Below are 15,225 nucleotides of genomic sequence, written 5' to 3' on the forward strand. Positions count from 1 at the left end.
TGGTTCTTTCTCTTTCTGTTTTTCCTGTACTAGAACTCCATTTTTCTGCTCTATCTTCCAATTCATTGTACAAGAAAATTTGTCAGTATTTTAAAATTTGTTAATTTTTTTTGACATTTTTACTTTTAAAAAAGCTTCAGAAACAAGCTGAGGAAGAACAGAACTAATGAAACCCATTTTCCTACAAATTTGTGCTCTTTATCCCCTCCATCCTCCTCACCACCACCAACCAAATTCCACCACGTTCCCTGGGACACATCCAACTCAACCAGAGACAGCACAAGAGGCAGCACACGCTGTCACTGCTCCGGAGCTGCATGCCATCGTGATAGTCCAGCTGACCGACCCTTGGCCATTAAACCAACATCTTTGTGCTTCTCTGTAAATGATCCTCTGCTGGGTGACAAAATTTGTAGAAGCTTAATTGCCTTTGAGACAGTTACCCTCTTTCAAATGTGATTGAAGTTGGCCAACCTGTTCAAAAACGATGATGGTGGGGGACAGACTGGTGAGGAGACAGATGGCAGACAGCTCAGCTTCTTTAGCCTCAACTGAGCTGATTGAGAAGTGGGAATGCTTTCACTCTCATGAAAAATGATATCACTCTTTTGTTGAAATTCAAAACTTAGTTTCCCGACATTAAAAATGTGACTTTTCCAACTGGTCAAAATTAGGATGACATCAGGGATGTCTTGGCAAAACAATACTTGGTGCTTCGCCAAGGAATGAAGCTGCTCTGAGTAAGGAATTAAAATGCAGCTGGAGGAAGAATAGGATAATCAAAACAGTAAAACAAAACAGAGCCGGGAGCCCGGCGAGACCCACACGTGCTCATGCTGAACAGCAGGCATCCCAGCAAGAGCAGCAACAAGTGGATTGCTAAGCCCACCGTCGTATTTGCACGGCGGTGTTGTACACCAAGCACGTAGAAAGCCTGAGTATTTTACCACCAATTATATGAGCCACGCTGCCCAAATCTTGGCACCAAGACATGTGGCCTGTTCCCCGCTCTCCCCGAGTTCAGTGCCAGCAACTTCACCATAGCGTGTGCCGAGCTTGCATGGGGACACAGGCAAGTCTGCCCAGAGGAATAAAACAAAACCCACTCTGGTTAGCCTTGTGCTGGTGATCAGTCTGAGAAAACCCACCCACTGTGAAAATACCGCCGGCTCCTTTGTCACCACACATTGGCCGAGGATATCCCCACAAGGACATCGTGAGGCTGTGGGCATGGTGAAGCCAGTGCGATGTCCCCAGCGGTGCCCATGTCCTTTAGAGCAATTGCCGGTACCCCTCGGTGTTGGGTTTACATGGGAGAAATAGGGTGGAGCTGGCAGGGGAACTGAGGCCAGTTGATGGGCAGGGTGAATTTTTAAGTGGTTTTCAGAAAAATGCATGGGGTGAAACCAATGTCATGAATAATCAGGCCAGGAAAGTGCTGCCCTGGTACTGACTCGGGCCACGCCACCGCCTCGGCAGCAGCGCCCACCCAAGCTCCCAAACCCCAGAGCAGCTCACAGACAGCGCCTGGTTCTGCAGATCCCCCTCCGAGCCCAGAAGAGCTGCCGGGGGGCTGAGCGCAGCCCAGAGCAAACCCCCAGCCCCCCCTCTGCAGCCAGCCCTGCTGCCGAGGTCTCCAAAAATGTAAAACTTCCCCAGCACTTTCCCACCCCCACCCCTCTGAGCTAAGCCTGGTTGTCCCACCAACGTTAGTCCTTAGCAAAACACGTATTTCATCACCAGTTTGCACCAAGGAGGGTGAGATTTTCTGAACTCCCTCGTGTCTCTCTGAGCCTCCCAGCGTACCCCGTTTCCCCACCCTCTTTCCGATGAAGGGCTCTGCTGGGTTTCCCGTGTACCCAGAGGCAGCTCATATCAGCCACCGTTGCTGAGACTTCCAGGGACTGAAGCTACCAACCGTCACCAGAAAAAGAAACTCTATTTCTGGGCTGGTCCTGGAAAGCCAGCCCTGCGGATGCCAGCAGGGATTCAGAAATCGTGGTTTCTCATGTCTCCCTCAAAGACGGCACTGCTATTCTGAGAGGAACAAACTACCCCCAGTTCAAAATCACTGTTTTGGAAATTTTTTTTAGCTTCTGTCTTTCTCTGTCTTAACATAGGCATAGATTACAACTGCGACCCGGCAGAAGTATACCAGACGCACAAATACATCATGAGCAAAGGTACACGCAAGCATAAGTGGCCACCAGATAAAGCCATACCCCTCGCTGCTGCAGCGATGTGCTTGGCCTCCCATCAGCCCAGTTTCAGGTCTCCAGCCCAACGCTTGAGCTCTTACCTCTGTTGCCAAAGCGAGACACATCCACCCTGTGGCCACCCCAACCGCTACGGGGGCATCCCTCAGTGTCCCATACATACCGCCAGGATGCCAACAAAGCTGGTACCTACACACAGGAGACACATTGGTGACACCGACCCACACGTGCCCTGGTGCAGGTACCAACACATCCACGGGCGTACAGGAGAAACGATGGCTGGGGGACCACCGCAGAGTTGGGTGCGAGGGGCTGCTCCCCCAACTCCTGCCGGGGGCTGGGTAAGAGACTGGGGAGCAGCAGACACCGAACGCATAGCCAGCACTTTTCCTTCCCCACGCAGAGGTGGCTGAAAGGCAGTATACAGGTGGAGGCAGACACAGCAGGGCATGGGAACCTCTTCAGTCCCCCCAAGCCCCCCAGCAGCCTCCGCCTGCTGCTGCAGGGCCCCTCTGTCCGTGCGGACAGACAGGGGGACCAAGGAGGGGGATATTTCCCATTCCTCCCAGTTATGCATTATGCACTGGACACCTGCATCTTTGTTCTGAGCAAAACACGTCCACCTCTCCTAGATGCATATTCACTCGGTTCCGCCACATCACAAACAAAAAGGAAGATACGGCGGTTTTGCATGTGTACATGAGCCATCTGCTTCTAATTTTATTGATAAAAACCTGTAACAACAGCGTTCACCATAACAAAATAAGACTGTTTCTAAGGTGTGGATGGTTGTATGTGTGTGTGGATAATTTCAGCCCAGAATTCTGCAGAAGCTGGGTTTAATGCTTTTTTTCCCAGTCAGATATCATCTAGACATTAGTATTCCTAACACAGCATATAATTAGCGAGAGGCAATATATTGTATGATCATGCACGTTAGCACTTAAGTAGAATAAAAATGTTTCATTGTCAAGTACATGAAAAGCTAAGAATAAACCCGTACCACTCTTCCTGTTGAATATCCAAACATCTTTTCATCATATTTTTCATCTTTTTTATCATGGTTTTGCACTTCAGATATCTCTTTCAATCACAGACACAGCAAGCGAAATGATGCTTATACCATTCTGGTGGCCTCACCAGTCAGTATCAGCCATTTATTAACTAGAACAAAGGTGCAATTTTCAGTGCAAATCTTTGAACTTTACAAAAGTGAAAAGGGTACAGGAATTTGTTTCTTATAAGCTTCACAATATGAACAATTCTCCTTTCATAGATGTATTTATCATAAAAATAATTCAGCAATAAATTCAAGCTCTAGAAGACTTGCTTTTGCACTGACAGAAGTTAGGGACCTGGTATTTTTATTAATTTGTCTGTATTGTTATTATTTAGAGTGATCAATTTATAGATAAATTTTGTGCTTGCATCTCAGGCTGGGAAAGGAGAGCTGAGGTCTTTATTAGTCCTGATGCACCCTCAGCCACGGGGCTGAATTACGCAGAATACCAACCAGCTTGCTCCCTGCCCATGGTCTGTGCTGAGGATATGACAGCAACGAAAGGAAAAAAAATCTTAAAGGCGGATTATTCTACTAAACCCCTACCAGGAGGGAGATGCAGTAAGTAGGCTTACAACGTTGTCCTGCGGCAACGTACCCCAGCAGCGACGGATGTCCACCCACAAAGCTGGTGGAGGGGAAGGACTACCATGTCATAGGGCGTGTGGAGGAAAGAGGAGATGCACACACACCGTGGCCACTGTCCAGCTGTGAGTGCAGCAGTGAGATGACAAAAACCTGTACCTGCCAGAAATGGTATATCGTTCCAATATAGAAAGAAGCCAATACACACTAAAAATGACTTATTACATACAGTGTATTTAAATCAACAGCCAAATATACACTGAGATGTGCTTCATGCAAATGCCTGGGGGCACTCTACCACAAAAAAACCCGTTTTTATATATACACATATAAATGCCACGCAGTATTTAAATGCTAAGTCTACCAAACGATTACTTCATTTACTCTTCTTGACAAACAAAACCCTCTGCTGGGAAAAAGTCAATGAAGTTACAGCTGAGAATACAAGCCCAGCAAGACAAAAACCACAGCAGTGCCAGCAGAGGACTACGGGAGAGATGCGGTACCTGTTTAATTGGAAAACTTGTGCTTGAGGTGCCACATAGTGACAGCAAGAGATTGGAGGACGGGTTTTATCCTGAGCACCATGAACATAAAATATTGCTACCAGGCGTGGACCTGACTTGGAGCAGACCTCTATAGATATTAATGACAGGATGGGAGATGCGATGGTGGAGATGGTGTGAAGGAAAAGCACCTGGAAAGTGTTAACAAGACACAACAGGGATGAGGAAAGCTGGCAAAATTATATGACTTTTCCCAGCTGCTAATGAAGAGAGAAATTTGCAATGTTCTCCTAAGTCTGAGAAATGAAGGGAGAGGGAAGTATTCGGCACAATAAAATGCCCTCCCTGGAGGTCAAGGCTAATTAATGGTTGTGGGACTCAGGAAAGAATTTAGCTTTTGTCTGAATCCTGAATCCTTCTCGTTCTTCGCCCATGGCCAAGATCAGCTTTTCATCTCTTGTTACTCAATGAGACCATCCCACGCTGGATATGATGTTACAGGGGATAGACACTTCCAGAGTATTTGGTATCTATTTGATGGTCACCTATTACAGCCAGGAGGAAACTCAATAGCCAGGAGGTGATGTCCTCACTTCCTTGCACCTGCAGCTGCCCAAGGAGCTGTGACTTCTGTTAAACCACTTTTGTTAAGTAAAACCCAACGATGTGCTTTCCAATTTTCTAAAGAGATGAGCAACTAACAGGTCTGAATGGAGCTTCATAGCTCCCATGTGGCTTTTGGGTCTCTTCTTCAACTTTTTCCAACCTTAGCTGCCTAATACTCACTGGATGCAACATGGTGACCATACAGTTTGTTGTTATGCAAGATCATACAGACTACCACAGCCTACCTGTATCGCTGCCAAGTGGCAGACTTCCTCCTGCTTCAACAGTGGTTTCAACTCGTAGGATTCAGGTTTTTATGTCCCTGTGATGGGCAATACCGAAAACCCATGCAGGTTCCCAAATTAGGATCAAAAAAGTCTCAACATTGGACTTTTATCTGCCTTCTACAAGCACTGAGTTTTCCCTGCTCTGTGTGTAAAGACCTCTCTAGTGACAGAGCTTTGCTCAGGCTGTTGAGCTCTGCAGCAAGATCTCAAAATTCACCCTCCCATGACAAAGTCAGGAGCAGAAGGGGAAAAAAAAAATCTCACCTTCAGCCTTCTATTTTGAAGGAGCAGCACAGGGAGAGCCCAGCGCACAGCTCTCCTCTTACACCCTCATTTGTACAGATGGCTTGTCTGGAGAAGAGAGGGATTGTAACACTAGAAGAGATGAATGGTATCTACCAAGTTCTTTATCCAGGCTACAGTCAGTATTGACCTATATCTGCTTCATAAAGGTGAAAAAACATGGATAGCTGTGTGGGTTGAGCAGGAACATCTTCCTGCTGCCAGCTGGCAAACAGCTTGGGGATTACAGCATAAGGATTAATAGCCTTTGTCATTTGTAAGTGCAGATGCTAACCTTACTCACATGACAGACTGATCTTCTTTGGATTCTGTGCCTGTTTGCTGTTCCAGAAAGATGACCTTGGGCTGCTGTGAGAGACAAAATATTTACACATTCATTTCTTCAGGCCTACAGCGTAGGCTGCAGGAAGACACGAGCTCACTCTGCACCGAAAAAAAAGAAGAAAACCTAAATTGTATGCCTTCAGCAGATCTGGAGCTAAGGAATCATGCAGAGAAACTGGGTTTCAGCTAAAGCTTGATGCCACTGCAGCCCAGCTGTGCTGCTTTCTGGAGTACAGAGCGAGCAAAGTCCCAGGTCTACGGCAGCACAAGCACACCGAGAGCCTTCCCTCCCCACCACCTTCCCGGCCGCTGCTTGGAGTTTTCATTTCTTGCATGACAGCTTGTTAAATCTGCACCAGATTCCAAATAAACACATAAACCAGCTATGTTGGATTATCCTGTATGTCTTTCCAAGCTTCAGGATCTGTCAGCTTCTGGTTGCTTTTATCACAGAAGCAGATCAGCTGGGAGCCAGCATCAGTGCCTGGGGTATGCGAATGTATTTGCTGGGGTAGTGCACGCTGAAGGGAAAACCTGCCTCGTTCAAAGTGTGAGCTCTTCTACAAGCCCTGGCTGCTTTTTTTTCCCCTCAAACCATAGTTGCAAACATCACACTTAGTGCATTTTAAATGGAAAGCGGATGCTCCTGCATACTAATTCCTTCAGGCTCTGTTGTCCTTTTACAGAACACGATGCCTACAAAAAAAAGAAGCAAGCAAGTACAGAACAGGTTGTTTCCTCTGTCATTAACTCAGTCCACACTGAGGTGAACGGGTGTCACTACTTTGTAATTATTAAAGTATCACAAACCAACCAACAAGCTTCAAACTCCACAAGTGCCCTAGAGAGCAGGGAGGCAAGGTCTTGCTCGTGAGCATCATAACTTTAAGATGACCCCTCCAGGAGTCAGCTCCCCTTGAGCCCGGGGATAATGCAATAGGGAAGGCCATATTCTTTGCTCAGCCTTTCTGTCCACCACCTTTCGTGCTGAAGGGCAGAAGGCAGCTGAGAGGCAGAGAGATGAAGTGCAGTGATCATACAGATTAAAGATGATGATAAATATGGGAGTGGAAAGAAAGCTCTGCAGGCACACTAGCTCCAAGGTCATCGCCAGCTTCAACTGAAGGAGAAAATGAACTGCCACCAGAGGAAATGCCTGCTCTTCTGCCAAGCTGCCACCTTAGGCTTTATGCTAGATAAATGATCAATAGCAGCTGGCAGCCTTTGGTTCTGTGCATCCAAGAACATCTAAAGACACTCATGACTGAAGATCAGTCGACTATGTAAAGCACCAAATAACTTCTTGGGATCTGCAGCTGCTAAAAATATATCCAAGTATTGTCCGTGCGTCCCAGCAGCTGCACAACCCACGTTACCCTGCAAGGGAAATGCAGACAAGCCAGAGGGACAGGAGCAAGCAGGCAACAGCAGGGTCCAGGTAATTAAAGACACCGGTAAAAAGGAAACCTAAACAAATCAAATGATGTAGCAGATCATCCAGATAAAGCCTCTACAAATGGGCACTTCAGTAAGCTATAGCTGTAGCTCAGTGGGCTAAAAGAGGTACTCATTTCTGTGGGCATCAGTTGAAAGTCAGCATTATTACAGGGAATATAAATGTGGTGAGATCATTCTGTTCTGTTGTCGATACACATTAAAAACAAAAAAATAAAATAACAGCAGAGAGCCTAGCAGGACAGGGGCGTGCTGGCTGGAGAGAGACCAAGGAAGGAACAGACTGCAACTAGCTGAACGCCACTGTTTGAGATACAGAGATGTATCCAGTTGCCCACAATATTCCGGGCTTATGCCAGTGTAGTTAGTTCCTTCCCACACAATGGTTTTGTGGGTTTTCAGGCTTTTTTTTTTTTTTTAAGAGAAGAAAATTCAAATAAGCTATAAGGGGATCCCAGACAGTGGTGTCAAAAAGGGATGAATTAACTTAGAAAACATGAGTGCATTAGGAAACCTCCATAATCTGGACTTGCAAGTGCCCGAGCATTCTCAGAACCAGGTCAGCTGTTCCTTTTCTGCTTGCTGAACTCGCCATGGCCTTCCCACAGCTCTTCTCCCCACTTGGAGCCCCACAGAAGCCAAGATCAGGCATCAGCATTGGCATCCACGTGGATGGAGGCCAGTGGAGCACAGGGCCCCAAGTCTACTGATCACTGCCAACTGAGAGCCAACTGCAAGTCAAGATTCCCAAGGAATGGAAACCTTTCTGGAAATTCAGTCTTGTCAGCCACTTCCCAAGGAAACAAGGGGTTAAAGCAGTGACTGAAAGGGCAGTGGTATTTACATAAGAAAGACCATGAGCACAAGCCCAGCTTGTATCAATATTAGCAATGACTAATTCAATCTGTCAATGGGAAGAATTACAGGAGCTCTGGAATATGGGAGAGCTGCTGCAAAGCCTTCATTGAACAGACAGTCAATACTGAAAAGAAAAATAAAGCACAAAAGCAAAAAAAAAAAATCCCAAAATACAGGTAGCAAGCATGAGCACCCCCAGCTCTGTGTTCATCCCAAGATTCCTAAATTCCTCCATTGCTTCAGTAGGAACTTAATGAACCCCACAAATGCACTGCTCAAGGCACGGATGTGCCAACAGGTTTAGCAGCAGCTCCAAAACCCCAGTGCTCCCCTCGCTTCATCCCTTTTCCCTTCCCTCCAAATTCTTCTGGTAAAACATCAAGCCAAAATGTTGTGGCAAGGATGCAACAACCTGCTTCCATCAGAGTGCAAAGTTTTAATATGTGCTCAGATATTAACTTACTCCAAGTAAGCTATTTTCACTTACTTTTCTCTGACTCTCAATATGCTACACTGAAATTATATATTAAAATTCAATTCCCTTAATGCTGTATGTTCAGAAAAGATCTTGATGTGAGAACAGCATGGAAGTCCAAAACCAGTTTACTTCATTGCTTTTTAAAACTATCTTTTCCAAGGATTTTTTTTTATCACACTATTATAAAGCTAGGTTATCTTCAGCTCACTGCTGAAACATATTATCAACTTACACTTTTCCCTTAGCTAATCAGTAAGCATAAGCAACTCTTTGCAGGTTCAAGAAATTATGAAGAGAATCTCAGTAAGCTTATTATACATAGACATCCCAGATAATAAAATTACTTAGAAACACTTGTATATACATTTTATGCAGTTCAGGAAAAAAGATGCAGAGAATTGAAAACAACTGAAATCAGCAAACGCACGTTTTGAATTGGGCTGTTTCCTTTACTTCTTTTCCAGAAGAAAAGTACATGATAAAAAAACATTTCTATTCTGCTGGTTACCACTCAAATACTCATTTTCTCTTGCATTGGTAATACAGCAGCATTAACAGTGCAGTCAAAACTGTATTTGTTTGCTGAGCTGCATTTGGGTTAGATCCTGCTTTGTGATACAAAGCCCCAGTAGTGCAAAGCAGATATTATTCCAGCTTCTCTAGGCAGTGGAGGACATCCCTCCTGCATAGGATACCCATCAGTCTCACCGGAAAAATGATGCTCAGACAGGTAAGTGATAAGAATATATAAACCCATGGCCTGTAGAATAATTTGTATCACCTATACCAGAAGTCCTTCTACATGCAGATTATTCTGTCTGCCTCATGAGGACAGACAAAGCCTGTGTGTATGACACCAAGTGATAACCTGTGTGTATCACACCACTGCCCCGCAGGGTCTGGCTAGCCTTGATGTGATGCAAACCAGCACTGAGGTTCAATTTTGGTCAAACAGCCAGTGCCGAAATATGCACTAGTTAGTTTTGCACAGCACCGTTGAAGGGAAGGAGACAGCTGTGGTGCAACAGGAGGCAGAATTTGGTGCCAGGTCTCAGTAAATGACAAAAACAAAACATGAAGTGATTCAGTACAGACAAACCTTTTCTGGAAAATATTTCCCGTGTCTTGCAGGAATGGGGAAATGCCAGTCCTCTCTTAGAGAGCGTGGGGAACAGGAGACTGGGCAGCTGATAGTATTGGAAGATCTCAGCACCTACTGCCTATGTACCATCACTATACTACACAATTAACATCCTCTGCTGTGTCACGTACAGCATTGCAACAGCTAACAACTGCTAAACTTTCAGTAGTCAAGTAGCAAAGACATGTCCCCTATCCATTGTCTCCATGACTCCAACTCACAGAGACAGGAAAAAAGATTAAAATGGAAAATGACAATATACTCTGAAAAGTAACTACATAAAAGTGTCACCACCTCATCCAGCAAGCCTGCTCCTTGCTTTGTTTTCTGTTAGAGGCAGGAAGCATAATATTTCTCTCTGATGTTAGTTCAGCAGAGCCAGCAGCCCCTCTAGGGGGGTCCCCCGGATCCTACTCCTTGCCTGCAGGAGAGCTCGCCCCGAAGATGAGGTGACATGGTCTGGCATCCTCTACTGCTCAGTGTGCCAAAAACAGTCCCCTTTCAGAGCCCGAGAAGATACTACAGGAGAGCACATTTGAAGAAGAGCCCTCAGCAAACTGAATTGTGCTTAACTGAATAGCAGAGAAATCACAGATCTAAAGCTTTCCTGTGTAAATGCTCACAGAAATGCTTTTCTGAATGAACCTCACTTTTAAAAAACAAAGTAACACATGGGCAAAACAATGCTGCAGAAAAGAGTGATTCAGGCACAAAGGTGGATGTGCAGTTTGTTCTGGTCTTTTTTGGTATTCATGATGACAGAAGCCATGAACTTCAATTAAGCATCTAAACATGTACTGTATAATTGTAATATAAAACTGATGCTAGTTATCTCTCGTGCAAACCTATGGCAACGCAGGCTAACAAGTGCACAGGATGCCTAATTAAAAATACTGGTAGTGTTTAGTCCTAATATCAACTGTTAGTACAGGAGAACAGTAGTAATGTCTAGGCACTTAAAAGTTGACAGAGAATTCAAGAGTGCTTTCCCATGCTGCCTGAAAAATATATCATCCAGTCTACAGTGGTATCAAATGCTTATTTCTAGGACTTAGAAACACAATAATAAAAGGGAGAGAATGTGATCTGCATGCAGGTTAGCCTTTCTGGGAGCTATCTGCGTGTCAAGAATATTTGCAAACTTCATTAATATAAATAAGAGGAGGGAGGGAGGAGAGAGTTTACCCCAGAAGAAAGCAGCATCAAAATCAGTCTGTGATGATTAAGCCTATGACAAAATGAGCAAGACACTAACCAAGGAAAGGATTTTGTAGGTATTCCCATTCCTTCTCCCTAGGGCTAATTATTTGAATGTAGAAAACGCAGGACAACCTGGAAAGATGGGAACTAAACTTGCTTCCCAGGCCTTTCCTCCTTTAATACTCATGACTGCTGACATGAAGTCAGGTTAAAGCATACGTGACTGTCAGAGCACGGTGCTTGCCATGGGATAGCTGTTTTCTGCTGACTGAGAACAAGGGAATACAGCCCATAGTCCCAGGACCCTCAGGCTGCCCTGGTAACCACTAGGACTCCAGTAGTGTGTGCCACCTGCAGACCTGCGTCCCTTTCGATTCCTTCATTTCCTGCCAATGACTTTGCTCTTCTTCTCCACTGCTGTTCTGACCCATGGAAATCCAGCCGATCATCTCTTTGCGCTTCATGCTGCGTCTGTTGTATATGGAGATCATTAGCGTGACATCAGAGAGCTGGAAGAGGGCAACCTGGAAGATGAAAGTTTCCTTGTAGACAGGGTTGGGCTGTCCTCGACGGATGGAGGTCTTGCAGCGAGACATCTCCTGACCCACAGAGTTGCGCAGGCAGAGCTTTCCATAGGTGTCTAGGACAAAAAAGAGGAAATAATATGTTTGGCACAGGTGACAGACTAAATGAAAGCCCCAAGCGGTCAAAAAAACACCAAAAAAACCTCCAAATAGACCAGCTTTGTCTGCAGTGAATAACAGATGAGGCCTGGACTGCTTTCTTTAGTAAAATCCATGGGGTGAGAAGCAGGTGCAAGCACCTCTTGGATTTCCTCATATTCAGCTGGGGAGAAAAAGGAAGGAAACTGATGAAGGTTTCAGTCATGCTCTCTCGGAAAGAGCAGGAAATCTGGTGCCCAAGCCTAGCAAACCTAAGACTAATTAAAACTATGAGCATCTCTGTGGATTCTCCACATCAAATGGTGTGTCTTCACCTTCTCTTCTTCTCCCTCACAATCAAGCTTCATTCGGGCTGTCTTACCAGGGCTTCCCTTGGCTGCACTTGCCTCTCCACCACTCTCCTTTGGAAGAACGCCTCTATGACCTATTATTTGAGATAGATAGCAAACACAAAGGGTCCTGAAAAAGAGGAAAAGGAAACCTGCATACACAGTGAAATGACTTGATCTCGCATGATAGTTTCAAGGCTTTTTCCAAATTCTCATCTTACTTTTTTGGTGGACTCGAGGTCAATTTTATTCACTGTTTAAGTCAATACAAGGAGGAGAAATGCTTAGTAGATACAGGGAAGGGATGGTCCAAGTCAGTGTTCCTGTAAATCCACCCCTAAAACTCTTGCTGCCTCCTGTATTAATTAGTTCACCTCTGTTATATGGTTGCTAATACTGTGGTCTCAGGCGGAGCTCTGTGGTCCCAGTGCTCCACAGACCCAGCTCGGTGTAAGTTTTCACCGCACTCTGCACGTGACAATAACAGATCACTTGGCTAGAAAAGTCCCCTCCTAATCCCTTCGTAATCTGTGCCTGGGTTTCTGCAAATGAGTATTATTTCAGAGTGTGCTGAAGATAGGAAATAAATAACAAGCCTCCGTCTCTTGTCTACAGCATGTCTATCCTCTTCTGTTCCCGTTTGATGTGCTATTTTACGCACTTATCTACTGAGCAACACAAGGTGTGAAATTACACTTCAGGTGTGAAAACACTTCTGTGTCTCCAAAGCAGGGCTTTCCGCTCCTCTCAAACTGTTCCACTGAAAAAGCTGTCAGGAGACTGACAATCGAGGAGCAAATTGTGAGCCTGCACAGCTGTACAGCTATCAAGTTACTGTGGGGAAAGTTCAGTCCAATCATTAGTTGGGGGTGCCAGCTTGGCTCCCAGTGTAACACCGGAGATGAAGAAGATCTTGCCAACAAAGACCTACTCGTTAGACAGAAAAGCAGAGCTCTGACATGAAATAGTTTCCTGATTTTATCTGGGAAGGAAGGAACTGCTTTATGAAGAGGTTGACTAATTCCCACAATAATATTCAATGTTGGTGGTGCTGAGGGACTGAAATCTGTAACAACTTCAGACCCATCAGAAACACAATGCCCAAGAGAGGACTCTCTCTTCTAGCTCGACTCAGTGTGAAACCACGCAAGATAACTACCAGACACAATCTCTTGCAGTACTCATAGAGATGTCACTTTGCTTTGCACTGACAAACCATAACATGCACTGAAGCATTCCTCATGTGGAAGTCCTGGCTGCTGGTCTGAGGCTGCGGGGAACTCCCTGGAAATAAAGGTAAGGGGGGAGTAGGAGTTTTACAGATTTTTTTAATGTATTCACCCTTTTTTTTTGTGCGGAAGGGATTTCAAAACAGTGAAAAATCTCCACCAGGCTGATTTTTAAATACAAACAAGCAGCTAATGAGTACAATTCCCTGTTTGAATTTTAAAATTTTTCTTTCTTTCAAATTGAAAGCTTACATTGTCTACGTAATTTCAGTGCATTTTCCAAACCAATCCCATTTACAGGCAGAAAGCCGAAGGGGCTCGTTTCTGCTGACACACAAGAGAGGTGAGTGCTGAGATCTAGGAATTCATGAGAGGAGACCCTCTCTATTTGCTCCTGGCCCAATACCTCCATTTTTCTCTAGGTATGTCCTTGGTGTCATATCGCTTTCCCCACTACCATCTGAGAACTGCTTTGCTGAGGGTGAGGGCATTCGATTGGGATCACAGTAGGGGCTGGGAGCGATCAGCAAGGGCAGACCTGGGGCACGGAGCAGCAGTGGAAAGGTCCTGCCCCTGGACCCCTTGGCAGCTGCTGGGAGGGTTTTGCCGGCTGTACTGGGGCAGGGGATGGGCAGAGCGGAGAAGCAGTATGCAGCCAAGGACTGCTACAAACACCCTCATTGCTATCCCACCTGAGCATGGCAATGTGCGACGTAACTAACAGCAGATGAAGTACTTTTTTAGCTTATCTTCCCATGCTACTTGAGGGAAAGGTCACCCACTCATGCCCGTATCTCTTTTTCTGAGAAGACGGGGACAGGACTGAGGTCTAGATTTTCCTCTCAGTAAACCTTGCTATCATCCTTCCTTCTTACTGCCACCAGTATTGGCAGCTCAGGTGGGATTCATTACACCTAACTGCAGGCACATTCATTTTAGCAGTCCCCAAAGGAGTCAACCAATTTATAATCAATACCACCAAAGAAGCATATGGCATAATTCAGCAGCAATCTAGTAGACAATGCTACCATTACAAATGATTTAGGTTTTAACACTAAAGCAAGTGCCATGGCTAAAACACCTCATAGGATGCTTTTTCAGGATGTTCCAGTTAATTTTCCAGGCAACGAATAGATGAGTTTCTTGCAGTCATAAACTCTAGGATATCACACCCCTGACCGAGGCCACGACTTCTGCAAGTGAGGAGTAATATAGCTGGCTTTAAAGAAAACTGAGCATCGCACAACCAGTGACTTAACAGAGATCAAAGTCAGAAAATTAGGCTTTTTCTTTAATACACATCAGATCTGCTACATAATTCTGCACCAAGGCCCTGTCTATACCGTACTAAGGTCGGTAGGGATTCTGCACGTATCATCTGGATCAGGTGAGAATGTGCAGGCTGGAAGGAGACTACGCTCAGGGCAGAGCTAATACCAGGAGCCCTATTCATCCCCATGTAAACACAGGCACAAAACTAGTGCAAGTGACAACTAAATCAGGTTGCTAATACTTCTCAAATTTATTCCACTGGGTGTATTTTACCAGCCAAAAGAATCAATCTTGCCTGAACAGAAATAAAAGAGTAGGTGTGGATAATATATTTAGCATCTGAAATTTGCTTTGCAGAGCTGGTATGTATAAGGCTGCGCTGTTATTCTGCTTCACTAACTATATTTTAAGATCGCGGTTTGCCCTTACTGCATTGTGTTCCTTGCAGCATCTTTTGAGTTGTCTTATCAGGAAACACTTCCTAGTTCTCCTTGTGGTCCAGTCTAGACCTCTGAGATGGAAAGCTCTCCCCTCTGGTTGGCTTTGCCAAAGAAAATTCATCCCCAGATACCCAGTGAAATTAGTGGAACTACAGCAAGGATGAACTTGAAAATTTACTGAGGAATGTATGTGTGAGAGCATCTATTCATTATGAAGGCAAACATTTTCCACCTAATTACATGCTCAGATTCA

At 45.1% G+C, this 15,225-nt stretch overlaps 1 protein-coding gene across 4 annotated transcripts in view; it reads right to left on the reverse strand.

Moving 5' to 3' along the window:
- Positions 1–2,901: 2,901 nt before the first annotated feature.
- The window catches only part of SYT16 (synaptotagmin 16), a 121,970-nt gene continuing 109,646 nt past the window's right edge, over positions 2,902–15,225 (reverse strand). For all 4 annotated transcript variants that reach the window (XM_052783449.1, XM_052783446.1, XM_052783448.1 and 1 more), the window contains one exon: positions 2,902–11,659. In XM_052783449.1, the coding sequence (XP_052639409.1) occupies positions 11,346–11,659 (314 nt within the window). In that variant the 3' untranslated portion in view covers positions 2,902–11,345. The remainder of the gene's footprint in view (positions 11,660–15,225) is intronic.

The sequence above is a fragment of the Harpia harpyja genome, chromosome 3 (assembly GCF_026419915.1).
Source record: "Harpia harpyja isolate bHarHar1 chromosome 3, bHarHar1 primary haplotype, whole genome shotgun sequence".
Classification (NCBI taxonomy): domain Eukaryota; kingdom Metazoa; phylum Chordata; class Aves; order Accipitriformes; family Accipitridae; genus Harpia; species Harpia harpyja.